The sequence below is a fragment of the Monodelphis domestica genome, chromosome 8 (genome assembly GCF_027887165.1).
Source record: "Monodelphis domestica isolate mMonDom1 chromosome 8, mMonDom1.pri, whole genome shotgun sequence".
NCBI classification, from domain to species: Eukaryota; Metazoa; Chordata; class Mammalia; order Didelphimorphia; family Didelphidae; genus Monodelphis; species Monodelphis domestica.
Genome location: NC_077234.1, coordinates 22,496,474 through 22,522,435, shown reverse-complemented (window position 1 = coordinate 22,522,435; position 25,962 = coordinate 22,496,474). Strand labels below are relative to the sequence as shown.

At 38.2% G+C, this 25,962-nt stretch overlaps 1 protein-coding gene and 1 long non-coding RNA gene across 4 annotated transcripts in view; one reads left to right on the top strand and one right to left on the bottom strand.

Moving 5' to 3' along the window:
* Positions 1-369: 369 nt before the first annotated feature.
* LOC130455989 (uncharacterized) lies at positions 370-17,029 on the top strand. Of its 2 annotated transcripts, none has more exons than XR_008914274.1 (3): positions 370-502; positions 13,460-13,562; positions 16,347-17,029. It is a non-coding gene; the product is annotated as an uncharacterized LOC130455989 (long non-coding RNA). The 2 variants fall into 2 exon arrangements; XR_008914275.1 differs by lacking the exon at positions 370-502 and adding an exon at positions 1,934-2,595.
* A 1,033-nt stretch (positions 17,030-18,062) lies between these two features.
* OTOL1 (otolin 1) overlaps positions 18,063-25,962 on the bottom strand; it is a 65,869-nt gene continuing 57,969 nt past the window's right edge. For both annotated transcript variants that reach the window (XM_056806861.1, XM_056806863.1), the window contains 3 exons: positions 25,432-25,521; positions 21,226-21,297; positions 18,063-19,105 (listed from right to left, as the gene is read on the bottom strand). In XM_056806861.1, the coding sequence (XP_056662839.1) occupies positions 18,207-19,105; positions 21,226-21,297; positions 25,432-25,521 (1,061 nt within the window). In that variant the 3' untranslated portion in view covers positions 18,063-18,206. The remainder of the gene's footprint in view (positions 19,106-21,225; positions 21,298-25,431; positions 25,522-25,962) is intronic.

Genomic DNA, 25,962 nt, shown 5'->3' with positions numbered 1-25,962 from the left:
CAAAATGAAATTGGAGAAGGAAAAGCAAAATAGGAAAGGGGGAAAGAGAGGAAGACAAAAAAGAAAAAAGAAGGGACAGGGGAGAGAGGAGGATGAAGGAGAAGGAAAGAGTGAGGAGGGAGAGGGAAAAGGAGGGGGGAAGGAGGAGAGAGGGAAAAGGGGAGAGAGCAGGAAAGGAGCAGCTTGGAGCCAACTCTAAGGGCCACTCTCCTAAAATCAATTGTTATATTTTCAATGAGTGTGTTTTCATTTAAGAAATCAGTAAATATTACAAATCAGGGCTTGAATAATTGTATTATCAGTTGTCTAGATTTAAGAAAGTACTGATTAAATTTAAAAGTGTATCTTGCATACATTTTTTCCAGAGATCCAGTCATTAAACATTTACAAGTATATCAGGAGGGAATTTCATCCAATTCAACTCAATTGAATTAGCAGGAATTAATGCTTACTGTGTATAAGAAACTGAACTAGATTCCCAGGATAGAGAAAACAAAACAAGGTAAGATCTAAGGCTCTACCCTCAAGGAGCTTCCATTCTACTAGCCCAGTTGCAATGCACAACAATTATTCTAATGCATAACAGTTATTTCTAACATTTAATTTTCATACCATTGAAGTCTAAGAAAAGAAATCCATGTGGTTGGGGCACTTGTCAGGATGTCTTTGAAACATAACTGCTTCTGGAAATAATATTTCATTATTTTCTTCTAATAATTTTTTAAAATGTGATCCTTCAAAGAGAAATATGTGAGGTTATCGTCAAAATGTGGGAGCCGTGTGGAGTCTTCACCCATTAAGCAACAGAAAAGTCACACAACAGACAACATTTTAATATAAGAGCTGGTCAAAAAGAAATTTCCTCAGTGGACCTGAACACCTCAGTATCCCTAATATATATCATCTCTTTCATCTGTTTCAACACCTAACCTGGCAAACCACCTAGCCTTTTTCTAGGGTCAGATAGACTCAGCAGTGCCCCAATAATCCAGAACATTTCCCAGCCTAGTACATTGATGAGCCCCATTGCTATTGAATAGAAGCAAATGGAAATTGAGTCAGTGGCTGGGTCTGCTGTTTTAATCCCAGTGTAGCAAACCAGACCAGATGCAAAAATCCTGTAGCTGCGATGGGTGTCTGGCTATATGTTGATCTGGGAGTGCTCTTTTGCCTGAACCTAGAAAGATCCTGGGCATTCCCATTAATATCACATGTAATTCAATTAACATCTATTGAATATTGACTAGATACAAAATTGTATGTAAAACCCAGTTTCTGTTCCTGAAATTTGAAATTCCATCAATGGCTCAGTTTTCAGTCATGTTTACTGGGGCATAGAAATGTGATTTAAAAGTCATCATCATATGTGAGAAATCAGAAATTATTAGTATAATACATCAAAATGAAATTGGAGAAGGAAAAGCAAAACAGGAAAGGGGGGAAGAGAGGAAGGCAAAAAAGAAGGGACAGGGGAGAGAGGAGGATGAAGGAGAAGGAAAGAGCAAGGAGGGAGAGGGAAAAGGAGGGGGGAATGGCATATTATTGACTACTAGGACCTTGGAGTCTTGTAACTAGTTCAGAGAACACTACACTCTCCCAACAACAGGGAGGAAAGAAATGTTATGAAACGAATTTGTAAGGACAACGGCACAATGCCACATGGCTCCTGGTGTGTCTCATTTCCGTTTCTCTGGGTGTCCCCATCCTCTCAGCCCTGCTCTGACCTGGGAAGCCCTATGCTTCATCTCCATCAGGAGCCCCTAACCCTAACCATCTCAGGTCTGTGAATTTCAGGGGGCCCAAAAACTCAGAGGAGAGAAATTACATCTTTATTTTCACTCCCCTCTAATTGGAATTTAGCATTTGCTTCAGTTAATTAAATACTTTCTTTCTAAGAAAGACTAACAAGTCTCCATCCTCACTCTGAGGTAGTTAGCGGATCATGACTCTCCTAGGTGTCAGCCATAACAGTACAGGGGCTAGGTGTGTGGTTTGGGGGTTTTTCCCAGTAAGGGTAAGTCTGTGATGAAAGGATGAAAGGAGAGAGTACAGCCTGATTTCTGATAAAAATGATTGTCTGGGGCTCCAGTCACCACGCTAGGGACTGTTTAGGAGTGTCAGCTATAATGGAATCAATTAAAGTAGCGAGCAGTCCAGTGGCTTCCTGGCTGAATTTTGAATGACCTGGAAAAGGACAGAGATCTAAACTGCTCTCTGATCCATGATGTCATAGACAGAGTGTTGTGCTTAAAGTAAGGAAGACCTAGGTTTGGATGCTATCTCGGTAGACTGTCTCAATGGCCTCTGATACAAAATGGAGACAATTCAACTAATCTCATGGGACTGTAATGAGGTTCAAATGAAGAAATACATGAAAAGACTGCAGATTTTAAAGAGATGCATCAGTACTTCCTTTGAACCTCAAAACAACCCCTGGAAACACGTACTAATGGCATGATTACATACATGGGTGGGAGAATATTATACGTGTGTCTAAAGGGATTACAATAACAAGATCTAACATGAGTATACCTCTTTGAGGTTTGCAAAGGACTTTGTGGACATCTTACTTTATCTTCACAATAATCCTGTGAGGTAGGTGCTATGAATTTTGTCTTTTTACACATGAGGAAACTGAGGCATGTAAAGTGAAGTGCCTTGGTCAAGGTCATACCACTAGGAAGTGCCTGAAACTGGATTTGAACTCTGTTCTTCCCAGCTCTTTGTCTAGCTCTTTGCCCATTGTGCCACCTATCTGCTAAGAAACAGAGACAAAGAGAGACACAGACATAGAACAAGAGATATGTAGTCTATATGTATACACACACACATATACATATATTTGGTGCCCCAAAAGTTTTAGTCGAGCTTCAAGCTTTAATCGTTATTAAATCTCACAATTGGTTCCGAGACTTTGGAACTCCGTGTGTGTGTTTGTGTGTGTGTGTGTTTGTGTGTGTGTGTGTGTATTCTCAGTTGATGACAGAGCCCTAATTATAGATAGAGACATACAGACAGAGAGAGAGAGAGAGAGAGAGAGAGAGAGAGAGAGAGAGAGAGAGAGGAGAGAGGGAGGGAGAGAGAGAGAGAGGGAGGGAGAGAGAGAGAGAGAGAGGGTAATATAGGTCTTAGTCATTCTCCGGTCACTTCACCCTAGTTTTTCCAAATCAAGAACTGAGCTCATGCAGTCACCAGAATTGTTTGGGGGTTTTTTCCTACCACAATTTCCACCAGTATCTAATAGAATTCAGTAAGCAATTTGGAAAAAATTTGAAATAATTTATTTTAAATTACCTTAAGTGTCAAAAAGATGAGAAAGATGTATAATTTCATATTTCATAATGCCTGACTGCATAATAAGGGACAAAATATCAAACTCGACCCAGTTTAACACAGGAAATGTCCCCTTGTCTCATTCCTGAACTCAGGGTGACAAATGACTTGCGCCTGCTCACCTGTGAAAGGAAGCAGGAGTAAGGAACCACTTTTCATGAGACATTTTGTAGCAAGACCAAGAACAGGCAAATGAAGATTCAAATGTATCGAGTATAACATTTTTGAGTTTCATGCTAAGTTTTAGATTAAATTTAAAATATAAAACATAACCTTAGAGTCATAAGAGCCTTCAGAGATCTTAGGACCATAAATTCAATGGGATTAAGTCCCTTCTCTAGAAGAATCTAATGTGCCTTTGGTAGATTATCCAAATTCTGTAATCTCTCACCAAGCACATATTGACTGCCCATGTTGAAATGGCTTTCCAGTTTCCCAAGTTTCCTAAACTATCCAATCCAAACTGTATCCATGTCTTCTTATATAATGAAAAGGATAAGCACATAGATATTCCCAACGTAGTCTAAAATAAATACTGAAATGATCTCTTTGGACATGTCATTCTATTCAAATAAGCATAGAAATCAAAGCTAAGAAACAGCTTCAGTTTAATTCAATAAGCATTTCTTAAGCATCTGTTATGAGCAAAACACATGGCTAGGCATCAGCTAACCTCTGTTCTCAGGGATCTTCTATCCCCTACCTTGCTGGTGTGGATATGATGGGAAAATCAGAGGAAAATGGCTGTTCCATCTTGGCGTTTTTATGGAGAAGAGCAAAGCCAGAAGCAATCTACAATGCATAGATTTTAGGGAAAACGTTTCAAAAGGCTTAGAGAAAGGATAAGTGAGATGTCATCACAAAATTCTGCAGGAAAAGTCAACACAAGAAAGATGGGAGTCTCTTTGGAATGATTCTCAAAACACACACACAAAAAAAAAACAAATAAATAAATAAATAAAACCAATGAAGAGGAAAAGGGGAAATAGTCTAAACAAACAGATGTGGGTTAAAGCAAATCACATCAATCAATTAGTAAACATCTGCTAAGTACAGCATTTTAGCTAGTGGAGATGCAGAAACCAAAAATTGTGCCTGCCCTCAAGGCATAAACGTCCCAGTCACCAGGCAGCTTAGATTCTAGAGAGAGGACCAAGGAGAGACGTCTACTCAACCAAGAATTCTTTTTTTTAACAATAGACCAGACCAGGTCATTTCTTTACCTGATTATTAGAAGAGCAAGAAGATACTACAATTGGGTGGGCTTGGAACTGGTTGAATGTCCAGATTCAAGGACAATACTCAATGGTTCAATGATAACTTGAAAAGACGTAGCCTATCGAAAGACCTGGGGTTCTTGGCTTGGTCCTGTGCAGTTATTTTTTATTAGCATTTTATTTAGCATATTATTTTTTATTAGCATCTTAGATGGATATATGGATATAGATATAGATAGATGTACAGTTATAGCTTTAAGATGTGTGTAAATGAGTATATATGTGTATATATAATATGTATAGCTGTACAAATATAAATACAAGTGTGTTTTGCATATATGTACATACAGATGTGTAACATATACTAATAATTTTCAGAGAGCACAAAACTTGGAGGAAAAGCTAAAGTAAGTCTTAATGGATGTGATCCCTGGGCTTATTCTAAGCCAATACTTCACTTGGTACATGGTCTCATCAGTGTGAATATTCCCGTCAACAATGCAGAATCTAAAAAAAGGAAATTGAATAGAGAATACTTGAAAGTTTGGGATAAAAAAAGAACTTCCCATGTACAGGATGTGAAGGTACAACTAGGCAACAATTTGTGTGAAAAAGTCTGGAGGTTTACGAGGATGGCAAACTCAATATAAACTCAGCAATATTCTATTTTAACCTCCATGGAGATAGACAGGGTGTCCAGGGCTAGAAAGGTAGCTGTCTTCTGCCCATTGTCCTCTGCCTGCTTAGATAATATCTGGACTAGTATGTTCTGTTTTAAGAGTCATATTTTAAGAAAGAGACTGACAAGGTGGAGAATATCCAGAGAAGAGCAATCAGGAAAGATGAAGGACTTGAATTCACGATATTTAGGCATCCATGAAAGTAGGGTGAGGATAAGGAAAGAAGCAACACTTTTTAAGCACTTCCAGTATACCAGAGAAAGTATTAAGAGCTTTATAAATATTATCTCACTTGGTCCTCACACAAACCCCTGGGGTAAGTGCTATTATTATCCTCATTTTACAGTTGAAGAAACTGAGGCAGGCAGAAATTAAGCAATTTGAGCAGGGTCACACAGTTTTTTTTAAGCATCTGCAGTCAGAGATTTGAACTCAGGTCTTCCTGACTGCATGTCTAGCAATCTCTCCAATCAAGTATCTGTCTCTTTCTACTTAATGTTGTCAGTTAAAATATATACTCTGAAGAATAAGCATTGGTGTGTACAAAGCACTTTAAAGCTTATAAATTAAGCATTTTAAATACATCTGATCCTTATAACAACCCTCTGTAACAATTGCATCCCCTTTATAGGTGAGGAAAATGGCACCTTAAATTTCCTCATGTTTCCATAGCTAATAAGCACCCTCTTCCCAAACACTGGTCCTTGGCCTCTCTAGATATCCATTTCCTCATGTTAATCTCCTTCATTGGACTAAAGAATCCATAAAGTCCCTTTCTGCTCTCTCATTTCATCTGTTGATGATTCTAAGAATGGTGTTCCATTTTGTCTGGGGCTGTCCCTGCTAGAATAAATCAAGGTTGCTTCTTCTTTCATTATTCCCTTAGTCCTGGTCTAATTGGGCATACTCCTCCCACCAGAATCCTGGCATTTGGTTCCTCTAGTTCTTCCCATCACTGCCAACCCAAGAACCTAGAACAGGGCATAGACCGTCACCTTCCACAAGAGATCTACAGCGGGCATTGCTGGTGAAAACAGAAGTCTGATGAACTTTTATCCTTTTATTTTGTTGTTGTCATTTCTTTGGTTCTGGACTGATATATTTTTTACAGCTGTGAATGAAGCCCCAACTGGATTTCCTGTAGGTAGATAAGCCAGAACATCCATCAACCAATTTGCTGCATTAACTTTTCCAATCTGTCCTGTAAGATTTATGTATCGACATTCTTCACTGTAGGACACTTACTACTTCTATGACCTTGGGCAATTTACTTTGTATCTCTGTATCTCCCCCATAAGATGAGGGATTGGACAAAATGAGCTCTCATGTCCCTTATTGCTCTAAATCTATGGGGTTGGGATAGGAACTTACCATGGTCAAATGCAGTTTTAATTCACATTTAATGACCAAGTTGAGACAGACAGGCAGAGAGAGAGAGAGAGAGAGAGAGAGAGAGAGAGAGAGAGAGAGAGAGAGAGAGAGAGAGAGAGAGAGAGAGAGAGAGGAAGGGAGGGAGGAGGGAGAGGGAGACAGAGAGAGAGGGAGGGAGAGAGAGAGGGAGAGAGAGAGAGAGAGAGAGAGAGAGAGAGAGAGAGAGAGAGAGAGAGAGAGAGAGAGAGAGAGAGAGAGAGAGAGAGAGAGAAGAAGAAGAAGAAGAAGAAGAAGAAGGGAGGGAGGAGGGAGAGGGAGACAGAGAGAGAGGGAGGGAGAAAGAGAGGGAGAGATGGCCTGGGAATGTTTCTGACAGTGAATGATTCAGTGTTGCAAAATGTCTTGTTGCTCATTTATCCTTAGTTCCTAGAGAGCGAATTGTGTTTGTGGGCACTGCTGTAGACTGTTCAAACACTCATCAAACTGCTGGTCTGATCAGATGAAACATAGCAAGGCCACCTGCCCCCTGTTGCCTTAATCAGCTGGTTGATAGAATCTCCTGCCAGTCATGGTCACCATGGCCCATTGGAAAGGAGCCATTTGTCATTGCCATTGCCTTGGAAATCCACAAAACATCCATCTTCTAAAAGCCCTCTTTCCTTTGGATCAGGGAGAAGACATCTAAGGAGGAAATGTGTGTCTGAACACTAAGATGAATATATTCTTCTGGCATAGTTTGAATGAAAAGGAAGATATTTCAATAAAAGCAAAGTCTCTTTTTAAAGAAAAGGCTAAGACTCAATATTCCTTTAACAGATGCAATTGACTGTACAATTTGGACTCAGAGATTAACTTTCAAGCCCTGGTGATAGAACCTGTTTGTCCCCCAAACTCATGTGATTATACAATGAGATTTAAAGCTAGAAAGGACCTTAGTGGATATTTATTCCAACACCACTTGTTAAAGTCCCAGAAGAGGGCTGGACTGGGACCAGGGTTCCAAAGGTAAAGAATAGGGAAAACAGTAAGAGAAAATATAGAGGTAGAAATAAGAAGAATATCACCTGAAGATAAGGGTGAGGGAAAAGATAAGAATCACAGTCACAATCACTGTGTGGGGTCAGAAGGGACCCAGTGCTGGTGGTAATGGGTTCGAGTTTATTGCAGACTGGTAGATCTTTTAAAGGTAAAAACCACAGGAATTACAAACAATTACCCCTGAGAAAAGTCCATGGGAAAGTGTAACAAGAATGTAAATAGTGCAGCTGGTAGGATAGTGGTTGGGGCAAGATAATGGTTCCAGGAATCATCTGGGGTTCATGGAACGGTCAGCAATCTTGTTATGGAAAACTAAAAGGTGGTGGAGGTGAGGGCAGTCAGCCCTGTTCTCAGACAGACCCTGAGAATTTGACCTCTGAGGAGGGCTCTCAGATCTTTATCTAAGATAGACCCAGAGATATCAACCTCTGACAACCACTCCTCTGATCCATTTTTTAGTTTAAAAAATTAAAGCCCAGGGGGTAGCAAGGTGGCTCAGTGAATTGAGAACCAGGCCCAGAGAAGGGAAATCCTGGGTCCAAATCTGACCTCAGATACTTCCTATCTGTGTGACCCTGGGCAAGTCACTTAACCCCCACTGCCTAACCCCTACTGCTCTTCTGCCTTAGAACCAATACCTAGTATTGATTCTAAGACAGAAAATAAGGTGTTTTATTTTTTAATTTAAAAAATTGAAGCCCAGAAAGGTAAGTCATTTGACTAAACTCATATGAGAAGTAAGTGACAGAGTCAAAATTTGGATGTAGGTCCTATGTCTCTGATTCCAGGGTTCTTTCCATAAGCCATGCTGTTTTTTAAGCATCTGCAATCAGATTTGAACTCAAATCTCACAGAGGGAGCATAGCCAAGATGCTGCTGTAGAGGAGGAATTCACCTAATTTTTCCCAACTTATCCCTCCAAACAACTTTAAAATAAAGCTTCAAATGAAATCCTGGAGCAGCTGAGGCAACAAAAGGTCAAGTGAAATAATTTTCCTGCCCAAAATAACTTGGAAAGTTTGGAGAAAAGGTCTGTCATGCCCAGGTGGTGATCAGACCCAGAGCACAGCTCAGACCATACTATGGCACCACTAGTAGCAGATCTTTGAGCCAGCTTCAACCAGCTTCAGAGACTCTCACCCCACAGGTGGTAAGGGGGTCAGATAGCTGGTCAGCAAGAGATTACAGAATACTCTTTACCAGCCTTGGATCCAGAACCTTGTTGCATTACATATGCTCATTTCTGGGACACAGTTCCAGGATGAAGAAGAGAACTAGCACTTGTCGCCCCAGGAAAGCAGGGACCTAAATCACAGTCCCGTGGCCAAAAGGAGTGAAAGCACTTATGACTGAGGAGGAGCAAGAGGCCTGGTCTCAGATCCAAGACAATAAGGTGCACCAGCACTTGCAGTCACAGGGGAATAAGTGTCTTTCTTGTATAAACACCAGAGCATAGACCAGAAGAGCAGTGACCTCTCCTTAGATCAGACTACCCTGAAAGCACTAAAAACTTATAGGCACAGAACTAGCTCTGAAAGTAGGAGCACAAAAGACTTGAAGTTTGAAACATTACTTCTTCTACTTAAGGCAAAGAGCCCAATTTTAACATAAAGCTAAAAGTCAAAAATCGATGGGAAAATAATCAAACAACAAAAACAAAAAATAACCTGAACATACAATATTACCTTAGTGACAAGGATGAACAAGACAAAAACTTAGATGAAGACAATAATGTCAACACAGCTACATGAAAAGCATCTTTAAAAAATGTGAATTAAACACAGGACCAACAAGAATTTATTCAAATGCAAAAAATAATAAATTTAAAAATCAGAGAGACAGAAAAAGTTTGAAAAAGAAATTATAATGATGCAAGAGAGTCAATAATTTAGTAAAAGAAGCACAAAAACTACTAAAGAAAATAACATCTAGAATAAAGAATCAACCAAAATACTCTGAAGAGAATTTCTTAAAAAATGGAATTGGCCAAATAGGAAAAGAGACACAAATTTTCACTAAAAAAAAATAATTTCTTAAAAATAAGAATTGGACAAGTGGAAACTAATGACTCTAGGAGACATAAAAAAACAATAAAACAAGAAAATAGAGGGGAAATATGAAAAAATCTCATTGGAAAAATAGCTGACCTGGAAAATAAGTTGAGAGATTATTTAAGAATTACTTGACTACTTGAAAACAATGATGCCAGAAAAAGAATCTAGACATCATATCTCAAAAAATTATACAGTAAAATCTCTCCAATGTTCTAGAACCAAAGGATAAAATAGAAATAGAAAAATAATCCACTAATTATCTCCTGAAAGAAATCACAAAATGAAAACCTCTCAGGAATATTAAAGTCAAATTCCAGAGTTTCCAGGAAAAGGTGAAAATATTGCAAGCAGCCAGAAAGAAATTATTCAGATATCAAGGAGCCACAGTCAGGATCACACAAGAATTAGCAGCCATGTTAAAGAATTAGAGGTCTTAGAATATGATATTCTGAAAATCAAAGGAGCTAGGATTACAACCAAGAATAATCTACACAACAAAACTGAATAAAATCCTTCAGGGGTAAAACATAGATATTTAATGAAATAGAGGATTTTCAAGCCTTCCTTGTGGGGAAAAAAAAACAGAGAGAAATAGAAAATTTGATTTTCATATACAAGAATCAAGAGAAGCATAAAGAGATAAAGATGAAAGAGAAAGCATAAGGTATTCAATAAAATCAAGCTGTTTATATTCCTTTTAGGGAAGATTATACTTGTAACTCCTAAAAACTTTATCATTATTAGGGAAGTTAGAAAGAATATACAGAGAAAGCATGGATGTAAGTTGACTGTGATGAGATGATTTAAAAAATATAAAATTAAGGTCTAAGAAAGAGCAGTACACTGGGAGAAAGTGGAAGTGAGAGAAAGAATGGTGAAGTTATCTCGCATAAAAGAGGCATAAAAGGAAGTATTTTTATAGTGGAGAGAGAAATGGGGTTAGCAGGCAACACTTGAACCTTACTCTGATTAGAACTGACTCAAAGAATGAATAACATACATAGTCAATTGGATATAAAAATCAATCTTACCCTACAGGGACGTAGGAGGCAAGAAGAAAAGAGAAGGGATTCTGGTCAAAGTGACAGCAGATTAAGAATACCAGCAGTCAAAAGCAGAAAGATTTTGGTGGAGGAATAGGGTAAAAATAGAAAAAGAAGGACAAACAAGGAAAAACAGGAGGGCAATACTCAATAATATCACAACTATAAATGGGAATGGTATGAGCTTTCCCATAAAATGTAAGAAAGGATTAGAAACCAGCACCTATACTACCCATTGGATTTTCCAGATTCCCACAATAGATTTCCTTCCCAACCTAAACCCCTTCAAATAGAACTAATCAGGAAAACCCAAGCCATTCAAATCATAAGATGTCAAAGTGGACAGAATCTACAAATTTATCTACTTCAAGACTCTTATATTTAAGTTGTTAGAAAATAACATACCCAAGGGCTTAAATGATATGCTTGAGGTCACCCAGCTCATAAGTGACAGAAATGATGTTCTAATGTAAATACCCTGATCTCAAATAAATTCCCTTTCCTTTAGAAAATATAATTTATACGATAGCATGCTCCTATTTTTTTAAATGACTACGTGGGGGGAGGAGGGAAAGGGAAAAAGCCTCCATTGATCCAACTCACCCCTCTCAGTCTAATCTAAACTCTTGTCAGCTGGATTGCAGGCATTCCTCCCCTCTCTCATTTCCAAGTCCTGACAACAGCTTAGCCATCCAATACTCATCAGTCATATGTCTCTTCTGATTCTAATTTCCATGCACAAACCATTTCTCAGTGCAGTGGAGATGGAAAAGGGACAAGGGGGAAGTACGTCTCTGTTCCTGTATGTGACTTCATCTCAGTCTTCTCTTCTTTGATTTTCGGGTCTACATCTTCTCACCTGAATCACCTTAGTCCACATGCCATCTCCAGTCATCTACCCACTCAAATTTCTCATCAACTCCTACCCACATTTCTAAAATAAACAGTATTCATGTCTATCTCCCTATACTATTCATCAAGATCTGAGACCGATCATATTCACTGATCTCATGGTAGGGGGAGGGAGAGATTATAATCAAATAAGCCAAAGTTAAGGTGATTTGTGGGGTTGATGTGTTGACAGAGTCATAAAATATCAAAGTTGGAAGGAGCCTCACAGACCAACTAATCCAACCTGTACCTGAAAATGAAATCTTCCTATAAGTAATGATGCAGCTTCTGCTTAAAGCCCTCCCCTAAAGGGAAGCTAAACATATCCCAAAGTAGTCTGCTCCACTTTCAGACAACTGTAATAAATAGAAATATATGCCTTGTCTCTAAGTCTAAATCTATTTCTCTATAATTCCTTTCCATTACTCCTAGATCTACCCTTTGATGCTCACTTCCATAAGAAAGTTTTTATTTGTATCCTTGAGGATACTCATAGCCCTTTCTCTTTGCCTGTCTATAAATCCCTATTTGTCTCAACTGATCGTCTATGGCATAGCTTCTTACCATTCTATTAGCCCTTTGGGGACCATGCACCATCTTACTAGTTTTCTCTTTAAAATGTGATGCCAAGCTCATGTCAAGTTCCAGATTTATTGCCTAGGAATGAGAACAAGAGGACTATCATTGTCCTTATTGTGGACATTTCGCTTCTTTTGATGCAGATGAGAATGATATTAACCTTTTCTGATTATCACATTATTTTCAACTCATTCTAAATTTCAATCCATTAAATTTCACAATAATAACTGCTAGAACTTAAAAAGTGATTTAAAGTTTTCAAAGCATTGCATATATATTATCTCTTGATTCTCATAAGAACCCTCTTAGGTAGGTGCTATTATTTTTCCCCATTCTATAGATGAGGGAATTGATCCTGAGAGAAGTCAAATAATGTGTCTTCCTGACTCTAAATCCAGCACTCTTACCCACTAACCACCTCTTCAATTTAACAGAAGTCTATAGTTATGTTTTCCTATTCTCTACTTGGGAATTATTTTTTTACCCAAATATGAGACTTTACATTTAATCCCTCTTGAATGTTTTCTCATTAGAAGATCATAAAGCAGAATCAGGGCCAAAACCAGCAGTCACAGCCAGGTCTGAGAAGACGGGTGGAAGACAGAATCTCAATAGTTCAGCATTGTACAACTAGCAAAGAGATGAGTTAGAAATACAATTACCTCAATTTGCTACCTTCAGTATTCATTCTACCCTGCCAGTCTGCCTCCCAATGATACATATGTGTCTCAGGGAGGGGAGAGGTAGACAATAACTTCCAAGATTTTCTCCAGCTCTAATTCTAGGGTCTATTCCTTTTGTTTGGAATGTCTGTCATGATTATTAGCACCTATTTTACCACCAGAGCATCTATGCCCTAGTTCTCCAGTGGGAAGAGTTGGATCCCCAGAGAAATGTGAATGGTATCCTTAACCTTTTCAGTGATGATATTGGAAGAATGCCTTTCCCTTTGACACTAGCTCACTTATAACTGTGAAGTGAGGAGGTGTTAAAACGTTAGCAGCCTGCTACCAGAAGAGAATGTGTCAAATAGAGAAGACTCATGAAACAAACTGTCATCTTGTTGATAACCAACTTTCTTTGGGAGTTCTCTTCCACCCAGGCAGATTTAGACTGTTTCTGTGTACTCCATTTTCTACCTCTTTTGGTCTAGCTTTTGGATCAGGTAACCCTGAGAACCTTGGGTTGGCCCCCATGGCATCCTAGGAACTTTCTCAGAATTCTAATTGACCATTATTTTCTTCCCCAATAAGTTTCTTCAAAGACCCTGACTGACCTTTTTGATCACCAACCAATCTGGCTCTCCTGAAAGCTACGCCTGTACCCCGGATCCTCCACGAGGACACGGCTTCTCAGGTAGGAAAGGAGCCTTTTCTTTGACTCCTGAAACCCCCATCTTTCGGGTGATATCTCCGTGGGAACTCTTTTGTGCTCTCTCTCCCATCGGCCCCAGTCCAGTCTGGCCACTGGAGTTTGGGGTCTATCTGTCGGCTCCCCGTTATACTGGAAGATGGTTCCAAGTTGTGTGGGAAGTCTTGCCGCCTCAGTTTACACTGAGCACTCGCCTCAGTACTGGAACTGAGTGCTTTTGGTCGGGCAACCTGTGGACACACAGCGTTGACCCTCCATGTAGAATTGGCCAATTCTGCATCTAAATGGGACAGAGACAGAGAGTACCCCGAGATTCCCCTTTGGGGCATATACTTAAAAATTGGGGAAAATTGGCACTAAAGAAAAAGCAACCAATTTCTTTTTGTAATGTTGACTGGCCACCTTACATTTTTGATAAACAAGAGGCATGGCCTATCAGTGGCAATTTTTTTTTCTTTTTTTTCAGTCTGAGATCAAGCCAGATAGGGACCAGCCCACTCAATTAAGACAAAGGGAGCAGCATGCTTGCAGGCCTCTCCTGTTGGGAGGAGATCAAGTCTAAGAGCCTGAGAGAAAATTCAGTTGGATTTTTTGTTTGTTTGTTTTCTCTCATGTTAAATAGCTGAGCAACATCAAAAAAAATGATGAGGAAATTGACTTTTTGTTACCCTAAAAATTCCAACACCAGGTGGCAATTGGACATCTTTTATGGACAGAAGCTCTGTACCTTTTACCTTTATTCTCTCTCCAGGCTCCCAATTCTCCATTCTCTCTACTCTTCACTTGGATTTTAAGGCAAAGGGCCCGCCTAAAAAACCCAAGTGAAGATGGCGGGGAGGGGGAAGGAAACGGGGAAGCTTTTCATTTCACTGATCAGATTTTCCTTCCTCCTCTGCTGCAGAGAGGAAGAAGGATTGATTCTGAACAGAAAAACTGGTGAGACACCCCTATTTGGGGGATTTTTAAATGACTTACACTTTTAAAACTAAGGGTTTTTTTAACCTGTTGAACAACCTATTAGTTATCTTCTGTTTTGGGGGTAAACAGGGAGAGATAAGAAGACCTGATAAATCTCCTTTCCCTGTCTGCTAGCCAAAAGGGAGTAATGCTAAAATTTGTCTAGAGGTATTTATTGGTATTTTATTTCAAAATTGTGATCATGTATTCATATAGGTTTTAAAAAGAACATCCTAATTTTAATTTTGTCAGACAGTAAAATTTGTTTGTATAGAAAAGCCACAGATTGGTTTTGTAAAATAGGTTTTTAGTAGTATAGCCTTGAGAAGACTGCATTCCATCCTTATCTACCTTTCCAGCATAAGAGGTTTAAAGGAAAAATTCATTAAAGTGTTTAAATTTACCAAAAATGGGTTTTTTGTTTAAAATTATCAAATGGTTTTCATCCCAGTGTACTAAAGTTGGAATAACTTTATTATTGCATTTAACTTCTTGGTCTTGAAAATAGATAATCAGCCTGCTTGTCAAAAGGCTTGCTTTAAGGTTTACAGTCCTTAAAAAGGTTTCAAATCTCTAAATTTACAATAGATCCTGTAATACTAAATGCTTTATGAAATTTTTTAATGCTATGTGAGTTGCTGTTGAAATATGTATTTTAAATATTGTTTGGATGTAAACAAAAAGTTCATTGCAAACCATAGATTTTGTTCAATACTCAGTGGTTACCTCAGTTTACCAATTTGTACTATGAACTGAAACCCATAAAGGACGAGTACTATGCTAAAGATACAGTATTTCAATGATCCTTTAAATCAGAATTCTTTGGATTACCGATTAGCAATTGAAGTGATATCAATAGAATGTTTGTTTGACTTATGATGCTAAAAGCAAGTCAGAGAAGGTGAAGAGTTATGTTGGGTTTGAATTCAGAAAAAAGAGGGACTATGTTCTAAAGTCCATAAAGCTTGAGTATGTAGATTTGTGAAGGAAGAATGGAAGTTGTGTTCTACCTTTTTAAGCAGAGAGAGAGAGAGAGAAAGAGAGAGGAGAGAGAGAGAGAGAGAGAGAGAGAGAGAGAGAGAGAGAGAGAGAGAGAGAGAGAGAGAACAGATAGATGTTTTGCTCTCATAATTGGATCTTTAACTTAGGGATCATTCCTAGAATTGATGTATGTAGTTTTGGAAAATCAAAATTCCTTAGAGAGATTCCTGACTGGTCTTGTCTTAGTTTTTTCATATGGTCTAAGGTCAGGATATGATCTAGCCTTGATTTGTATTTACTGTAGAGCTAATGAATTCAACATTCCTGTTCAGGTTTTATGACTAAATTGTGACAAATTAATTATTGCCAAAATATGTAAGAATAACTGCTATAATGTAGACTTATAGGCTTTAAGGAATCCTTAGAGAGGGCAAATGGTCAGAAAAGCTTGTTTGAGGTTATGGAAATTTGTTTTTGGACTGCCGACAAGCAGAATTTCTCTGAGCTATTAATGGGTGAGACTTGTCCTTTAAGGAAAAGAAGGCTTCTGGTATCTAGTGGCAAGTGCTCTAAGGAGAGAAAAAGCCATAACTTTCTTTCCTAAAAATTTGGGTCTTCTTCTATGTTTCAAATCATGCATACCCAGCCAGCCGGACATATAATTCTTTGATTCAGCTTGGGGAAGCGTTAGCCAAAATGGGTCCCTTTAACTGTTGGGTGTGTATGAAGCACCCCAAAGTGGAGAGAACCCCAAGCCTCTAGCCCAAGATCTCAGTGCCTCTGAGGTGTATCCAAGACCTGAGGTTGTACTTGTAACCTTGTCATCTCTAGTTGCTTCTAGGGTAAAAGCTCTCACGGGAGTCACCCAGATGCCAGATTCCACCATCACCCCAGCAACCATCCCAGCCTGATGCTCTGGACACTGTCTACAGTCAATGCCTCTCTCTCCTAAGCACCTCTCTACACCCATTCTCAGCTCTGAAGAAGTTACAGAAGACAGAAGGCCAACCCTTTTTCCCTTACATATTAGGAGAGGTGGAGATGACATGGGCACTGTACCCCCAGAAACCCAGGCCAACTGTTATCAGGGAAACTCCCTTGCCTTTGCATCCTTGTGGCTCTTAACCTAGAAACACCCAATGACCCCACCCAGGGTCCTGAGATGTTTACCCTCTTTTGTCCTCTAGATTTAAGGTGGACAAAGAAATGAATCTTGATGCCTCCAGGCAGACCCCAATCAGATGACCACCCCACCCCACCAAATGCCTGAGGGACTAACATCCTGGTCATGTCCACACCAGGACATAGCATCTAAAGAGTATATAATCCCCAGAACTGATGTGCTCTGGGGGATAGCCTCTCCATCCATACTGTCCCCAGGGGGGAACTGCCTTTCCTTTAATGCTGTCCTCCCAGGGAACTGCTCCCCATCTTGCTGTTCTACCTTGCTATCCTCCTGGCCACTCTCAACATTACTCTCTAAATTAATAAATCTCTTTTTGTTTTTAAGCTAAGTTTTGGAGTCATTGCATGCTTGCAAAAGGTATCCTTCCCGAACCCCACAGGGTATCCTTCCATGCCCATAACAGCTTGATTCTTGGGGTCTAAGTTTCCTCATCTGTGATTAAAGAAGGGGATTGATTTACCTATAAATCAATTTAATTACATATCATTTCCCTAAACTTAGTTTAGAATCAATACATGTCCTTTTTTTAATTAAAACCCTTACCTTTCATCTTAGAATAATACTGTGTATTGGTTCCAAGGCAGAAGAGTGGTAAGGGCTAGGCAATGGGGGTCAAGTGACTTGCCCAGAGTCACACAAGCTGGGAAGTGTCTTGAGGGCAGATTTGAACCCAGGACCTCCTGTCTCTAGGCCTGGCTCTCAATCCACTGAGTCACCTAGCTGCCCCAGTTTCAAGACCCTTTTAGAAGAAAAGTCTTGGTCTAATTGCAAAGTATTCACAAGGTTATTAAACATTCCCATTTTCAGTAGCTCCCCAAACCACCACCTGGCTCAGCATTATTCTCTTTGAATCATTGTAATTAATTATTCTCAAGACTGTAATAACAAAGTCAAAAGATATATTTCTGTACTATAAAAGAAAAAAAGGGGAAACAAAAAGAAGTCTTCTGATGCAATAATCTCTATATTTTACTCTTGCTTCTTTCATGGAAATTCATTTCTTCCAAAGGTGACAAGCTGATGAATACCTAAATTTTGGCCGTGATTGAACACTATCTAAATACTAGTTCTCATTTCTTCCCAAAAGGAAACCAGGTAATACATGTTTGCCCAAGTGAGCATTTCCACAACCATTAAACACCATTAAAAAAAATTTCAGCGATGGTTTAGCTAGTCCTAGCAATCATAGCTGGTTAATTGCACTCCAAATTAAACTAATGTGACATTACATTTCACTTTTTATGTTTAATTATATGGTAAGTCTTTCCAGCAGTGAGACTCAGAAGGCTCTTTCTGGCATATTTCTCCCCCTAGATGTGAGTGTTTACTGCTCTTGGGTGCATAGAAAGAAATTACACACATTTAGAAAGACCTGGGAGAGATTTATTCAGCATCAATCCATTTCTTGCACATCTCATAAATACAGTCTTATAAAAATAACGTGAATCTATGTGGCCCTGCTTTATCACTAAATTCATTCTATATTGATACTGTTGAAAGCACATCTATGGTGAAGAAGCAGTGATGTCTTCTGGGTACAATAGGAACCCCGTAAAAATGCTGTCATCCTCACCACTGACATACACTCCATTCCAGTCTTTCCCAACTTCCAGCCAGACTTGGTCTCCTGCCTTTAGCTTGAGCATGGTTAGGAAAGATGCTTGGTCGATTTCTTGGCCATAAAGTGTTTCCCGAGACTTGGCCTGCTTCTTGTTTTGTGCTACAAGGCTGATCCGAGCAGGTCTGCCTCTCACAGTGACATGGTAAGCAAAGACATAAATTCCTGGGACGCTACAGTTGAATTTTCCAGTTCCTGGATTGTAATCCCCCTGATCATTATAGAGAATCTTGTCGAATTTGATAGGAATGTTGGGAGCAGGGAAAGGCTTAGATAAGCCAGCACTGAATGCTGATCTTTTGACACTAGCACATTCCCCCTTTGAGCCCTTGAGACCCCGAGAACCTTTTTTCCCAATAGTCCCTCTGGTCCCTTTGCCCCCAAGATTTCCCTTTGGTCCAGCAGGTCCAATAAGACCAGGAGATCCTAGATCCCCCTTTTCGCCTTTAATTCCTGGCTCCCCTGGGGTGCCATGTTGCCCATCTAAACCTGGGATGCCTTCTCCCCCAACATCTCCTTTGCTACCTTTTTGTCCCTTCATTCCTGCTTCCCCCTTTTGCCCTTTACCTCCCCTTTCCCCAGAATCTCCACAGAATCCCTTCTCACCCATCTCCCCTTTTTCACCCTTGACTCCAGTTTCTCCATTTAAGCCTGGTAGCCCCATATCTCCACTGTCTCCTTTATCTCCCTTGGTGCCATTCTCACACATGTCCCCCTTGGATCCTTTTTGTCCTTTCATTCCAGTCTGTCCAGTGTTTCCCTTATCACCTTTAGGACCAGGTCTGCCTGAAAGGAAAGAGGAGAAAAAATGCTGGAAGACGAGGAAGGCTGGAAGTGTATATAGATATAAATTTATACATATATACATGAAAAGTAAATTTCAGTGTATTAAGGAAACTTGGGTCCTGTCTCGGGAATTGTTAAACCTCAGGCTAGAAATATTTGTGATAAGACTGAGGAAAAGACAGATTTAGATACAGATTTGAACTCTGATATTGGCAGTGACATAGATGAGACAGAGATATAGACATAGAAACAGAGACAGACACTGTGAATGATGTAGAAGCAGTTTGTGTTTAAACTTAATTTTCTGTTTTTGACTCATTTCCATTTGGAAGTCTAAGTCCCGTTAACAGATGTAGTTCAATGTTCAGAGGCAGTGTTATAAGAGATAGAGAATAGACCTCTCCTACCAGCCAGGCAGCCCTAACCATGGCAATTAACTCCTCAGTGCTCTGAGCAACTCTCTAAAAGCATAAACTGAAGAAAAGGAACTGACTTGCATCAGTAGATTGGTTCTGCATTCAAGGAATCCCCTGTACCAATGAATTCACATGACCAAAACTTACCATTGTTTTGCATAATTCTACTTTCCCATTTAGCCTTCAGTTACAAATTATATATTCTACATTCATAACATATATATAAATGCAACTACGAAACACTCTTTGAATAAACATAGAACCAAATAATTGAGAAATGTTAATTGCTCATGGGTAGGTCTAACCCATTTAATAAAAATGACAATATGATACATTTCTTCGTTTTATTCTGTGACATTGGAATCAAACATATAAGAATTACTTTAAAAAAAAACTAGGAAAAATAGCAAGATTCATCTGGAAGAATGGAAGGTCAAGAATCTCAAGGAAAACAATGGGAGGTAGGAGTGAGAAGGCAGAGGGCCTAACAATCTCAAATTATATTATAAAACAATAATAATGAAAATAACTTGGTGATGGATAAAAGAAATAGATCAATCAGTGGCATAGAATAGATAATATAAAGAAGCAAATAAATAAATACAGTAACCTAGTTTTAATCAAGCAAATTACGAAAACTATTGGTTGGTTTTATTCAGTAAAAGCTTCTGGAAAACTGAAAAGCAATCTGAAAGAAATGAGGTAAAGTTTAATAACGCATGCCACCATATACCATAATAAATTCTAAACAGTCATATGGCTTAGCTATAAAGAGTAACATTATGAACAAATAAAAGCAAGGAGAAAAAAATGGCCTTTCAGATCTATGGATAAGGGATGAGCTCATGGCAAAATAAAGGATATAGAAGATCACAGAAGATGAAATGAACAATTGTGTTTATATAAAAAGTCTTTATACAGACAAAACCAAGGTAGCTAATATGAAAAGCGAAATAAATACACTGGTGCTATGATAAAAGTATCATTTCTTAAATATAGAAGGAGTTAATTCTGATTTATAAGAATGAAAGACATTAGGGAATGTAAATCAGAATTGCCAAGAAAACCCCAAATGGGATTACAAAGGGTTGGACATGAGTGAAAAACAACTAAACATTAAAAAATTAATAAATTATCAAAGAATATGAACAATTTTCTTAGGAAGAAATTGGTCGTTTGGAAAAAATACTCCAAATCACTAATAATTAGAGAAATTCATATTAAGGTCACTCTGAGGCTCCACCTCTCAGAAAGTTGACATAAAACAAAAATGACAAAGGTCGGAGAAGCTGTGGGGAAATTTGGTGTATTAATGAATTAACTGATGGAAGTATGAAGATGTCCATCTATATTCAAAAACTTTTTTTTCTTTATTTCTAGAATAAGGTGAGGTGTTAGAGAGGAAGCAAATTTTTTAATTTAATCATTCTGAAATTTTCTTAAGAACAGGGTCTCTTTCTTTTTTTGTCTTTATATCCTTACTGCCTAATTCAGTCTCTAACACATAAAAAGAATCAATTAGTGATTGTTCAATTGAATCAAATGATAGTTTGTGCCATGGAATCAAATAATATAAGTCTTCACAGGGTATATTCTAACACATGTTGTTTTTTTAATATTAATATTAATCTAATATTATATTAAAATTTCTAAATATTAATAATAATAATAAATCATTTTTTTAAATGTGAAGTTCTGACATACCTTGTTCTCCTGGTTTCCCAGGATATCCTGGAACTCCATTTACTCCTTGATCACCATATTCTCCTTTGTCTCCTAAAATAGTATTACTATTAACATTTTGCTACAGGTTATATTTAGAAAACAATTAATATTAATTCAATAGCTATATTCCACTCCCCATCTAAAGTTAGAATCATTTAAAAGGAAATCATCTGGAAGTTTACATGCTTTCAGGGCTTTTAAGATGATTTTTACTACAGTTGAGGACAGGTAAGTTTTTATTTAAATGAAATAATGCAAAGTGGAATTAGACTTGATTTGTTTTAAAATTAGTATGTTATTTGATTTGTTTTATCAAAATAGAATTGTTTTGAAATTTATTTTCTCTACACTCAAGTACTAAGAAATCAATCCAACTTGTATATCTATCCATTACATTCGAATTGTTAAAGTTCTATGTAATTTCCATTTTTAAAAATCATCATTTTCCCCATATAAATTATTCTACTTCTAAAAAATCATTTATTTTCATTGTTCAATATTTCTCTAAAAAAACTGGATGATGTGTACACTTCAAAATAGCCCCACCATTTTTTATTTGGGGGTTAGAATTAGATATTGATACCCAAAAATTCTTATCTCTTGCCTCAACTTTTCTGCAAATGTCCAACCTGGATAATTCCAAATTCCTTTTGGATAAGTAACAACCCTGAACATTGCATTATCCTAGGCAATAGATGCTCCATCTAAGCACTCTACTGGCATTTCATACCAAATACATCCAAAGCTCAGCTCGTTATCTTTCTTGTTCTAATACTTCTTTTTCTGTTAATGACATCACCATCATCGAGGCTTTATTTCTCCACTATATATGTGTGGTTCCTTTCATTCTAAATCCAATTGTTTTCCATTTCCATTATTAATCTAATTCAGTGACTGAATATCTACATTTCATATTACCTTGGTTCAGTTATTATTTGGTTTTTGGTTTTGTTTTTTATTGTTGCTGATCATGTTTGCTTACTTTGTATTGCTTTAGCCTGGTCCTGTGATTCTTTGGTGTACTGTAGAGAATTCCTAGTTAACATAGTTGCCTAATGCATTGAGAGATTAAATGTCTTGTCCATAGACATACCTGTAGAATGTATCAGTGGCAAGGCTCTTGACCCTTAGTCTTCCTGACTCTCAGACTAACTCTTCATCCATTACAAGTATCTACAGTATCTCAAATAATTCTCCTTTCCATAGCCATGAACACAGCCCCAGGAAAAGCCCTCATACTTGCTTAGACAATTTTAATAGTCCATTAGGTGGTATGGTGGATAGAGCACTAACTAGGTCTGGAGTAAGGAATACCTAATTTGAAATCCAGATTTAGATACTTATTAGCTGTGAGATCTTGGGCAAGTCATTTAACTTCTGCTTATTTCAGTTTCCTCAATTGTAAAATGGTCATAATAAAAGCACTATTGTGAGGATCAAATAACATAATATTTGTAAAGCATCTGGTACATAGTAGGGACTATATAAATGTTAGCTATTGTTATTATTATTATTATTATTTGTTCTTCCTACTTCTGGTTTTGCTTTCCTCTAATCTATCTTTCACACCACTAGTCTTCATATTTTATCATTTTAATTGAAAACCTTTCATGACTCCCCAAAGGCATTCATGATCAAGTAGAAATACTTTAGACTGACATTCAAGACCTCTACAATCCATTTCCTGACCAACCTTTCCAGCCTCTGCTCATAATACACCTTTAGTGTACACCCTAGATGTTCCTTTCAAACTGGATGACTCATCATTTACCATTCTCATCCTGTCCTCTGTCATTGTCATCTCTGTGCCTTTACTTACAGTCTCCATAGTGCACAACTGTCTACTTTTTTCTTCCACCTTCCAGTCTCAGTCTATGAAAATCCTTCCAATAATGCATCAGACCATGGAATGAGGTCACCTAGCCCTTCTTTGGACCTTTCCTTTGCAGTTATATTTGCATGTGCATTCAAGTTATTTGTAGAGAGACCCTACACACCCTTGTCCAAGAATCGGATCCATTCTGCAGTCAAAGGGAAGTCCAATGACCTCCATTGTCTATTTGGCCTCTCACCTGAGGCTGTGCTGGAACCAGCTCTAACTGGCTCAAGAACCAGTTGTCCAGTGTCCACCTTGAACATTTACATCTTGAAATCAACAAACTACAAACTAGGACTTGACTTTTTTCCCAATTGTCTACACTTAAGGAACTGATGCGGAAATTTTTAATAATGGGCATAAAATTTAAACTTTGTCAAGGGTATTTTTTTCCCCAAGAGCTGGTTGTTAAACTTTTATCAGCATTCTTTTGCTCCCATTGCTTACAATTGTCTGAGTCCTTGGGGCACAATCTAGTCATTTATACTAAACTAAGTCAACCCAAGAAGTAGTTTTAGTGATAAGAAACTACAGCACAGTCATCTAACTCATTTCTGTCCTTGAGATAGAACCAACAACCCACACTAAGACTTCAAGGCAAGGCCTGGAATACTCGTCCCTTTAAAAATAGACATTGGCTGAAAGGATCGGTGCTTTTGATTCTCCATCAAAGCATGTTCTTTAGATCCGTGTAACAGCCACTTCACCTGTTCTTTTTCCCCCTGCTACTTCCAAACTGCATGAATCACTGAGCAACTTCATCGCTCATCTTTATTTCACAAGGAGTTCCACTAACATAATTCAGCCCCCAAAGAACTCAATGTTTCCAAGGCTGAAAATCCCACAATTGACAAGTGTGAAATAGCTCTGTGTTACCTCCATCTCTTTTTACAGTAATTACTTTGCTGAATGCTCTACCCCAAATGAGTCAGGCTGCTCCTGAGACACAGTGAGGGTGATATATCGATGATATTACATCTCCTGATGTGTGACATTGAGGCGAAAAACATTTAATTTGATGGATGCGTGGCATGTCGACAGAGTGACAGTGTTTGCCAGGAAATATCTTAATGTCCTAGTGAATGTGTAGCTCTCTATCTACATCCGTAAGTGACAATAGCACAAACCAGCATTTCCTAGAGCCAAAAACTCTACTGCCAGCCCTCTTGGTTGAGTAGTCCAATTAGAATCATATGTTAGATGCAATGTGGGTTGCCTATCCATGAGGGGCAGAGATGGGGAAGGACCAAAAATTAAGGGCTAAGAAGCCTCAAAACACACTAATTCTAGAGGTGAAGAAACTGAGACCCAAGCAGACAAAGTGTTTGGCTCAAGGTTTTACTAGGTAGTAAGCAATAGAGGGATGATTTGAACCCAGGTCCTCTGATTTGAGAGCCACATCCTTTACGGTTGCTTAGTAGAGAAAGTTTGCTCTAGAGTGTTGTGTTGTTGTTCAACCTTTTCAGTCATTTCCATGACCTCAGTTTCCCATTTTAATTAATTCTTGCTAAGTGCCTCTGAAGTTTATTCTACTGAAGGACAGCAAATGATTTCAGAGTCCTCTAAATACATTACCCTTAGTGTAAATCCTTTATCACCTCACCCCATTTAGAGATCTGAACAATAGAGTTGTATGAGGTTTGAATGAAATAATTTATATAAAGTGTTTTGCAGATGCTAAAGCATTATATAAATGTCAGCTATTGTTATTCTTAGAGCTAAAAGGTACCTTAGCTGTCATCTAGCTCAAACCCTTCATTTATAAAATGAGGAAATTAAAACCAAGAGGTGAAGTCATTTCACCTGAAATGAAAGCCCAAGGTCACATAGCTACCTAGTGTCAGACTCATGAGCAGAACTCTTCCTATCTGACTCCCAGGCCAGTGTTCTGTCACTATGGCTTTCTACTTCCAATTCTTTGGATCAAAATTTCCTCCTCACGCACATTCCTGCAGGATCTTCTGCTCTATTCTCACTAATGAGAAAATTATTTTCACGACGGGGAGATTCCTACTGGAACTCTACATCTGAGAACAAACCCAGAAACGTAAATTCCCTCCTAAATGGGTCAGACAGGTGACAAACCATCTGGGTTTTTGCAACAGGTAAAATAGTCATTTTTTAAAGTCTTAATTGACTGCTCAGAGTCAACATTTTTATCATGAATAGTCAATCCTTTTTTTTTTTAACAGACAGTGTTATTTATATGGGCTCATTTATTTGAGTAATGTCAAAATACCAAGTGACACACTCAAAAATTTACCCAGAAATCCACTGGTACAAAAATATATTATACATTTAACACTTACCCTTTTCTCCTTTGTGGCCTTTTGTACCTGGTGGCCCAGCAATTCCAGGAAGACCTGTTTTCCCTAAATCACCAGTCTCTCCCTTGGGACCTGGAAATATGATTTAGACCCTATTTACATTTAATGAATTAATTTAATTACAGTTAATACTATTAAAGTATTTTTATGAACTATATGCCAGAGATAAACATTTTTTTCATATACTGAAGCCAACAGCTATTGATCTCCTAGCTCTCAGATTTGAATAATACTGAGAATCTGCACTTTGATCTGAACTATTTAGAGTACTACTGGATAAGGTTGTCATCTGATTTATAGTTTTTTGCTTCTCAAAAATGTAAATGGAGCCTAATAATGCCTGCCAATAGGATTAATGAGATTGATCAGAGAGAAGAGATGCTTTATCAGCTAAGAAGTTCCATTATACCTCAGCAAAGACAATTAGGTGAGTCCATTTGGCTTGGCTCTCAAAGTGGTCTGGGCAATGGGAAACATCAAGCAAGGGTGAAACTGAAAAGTTCAGAATAATCT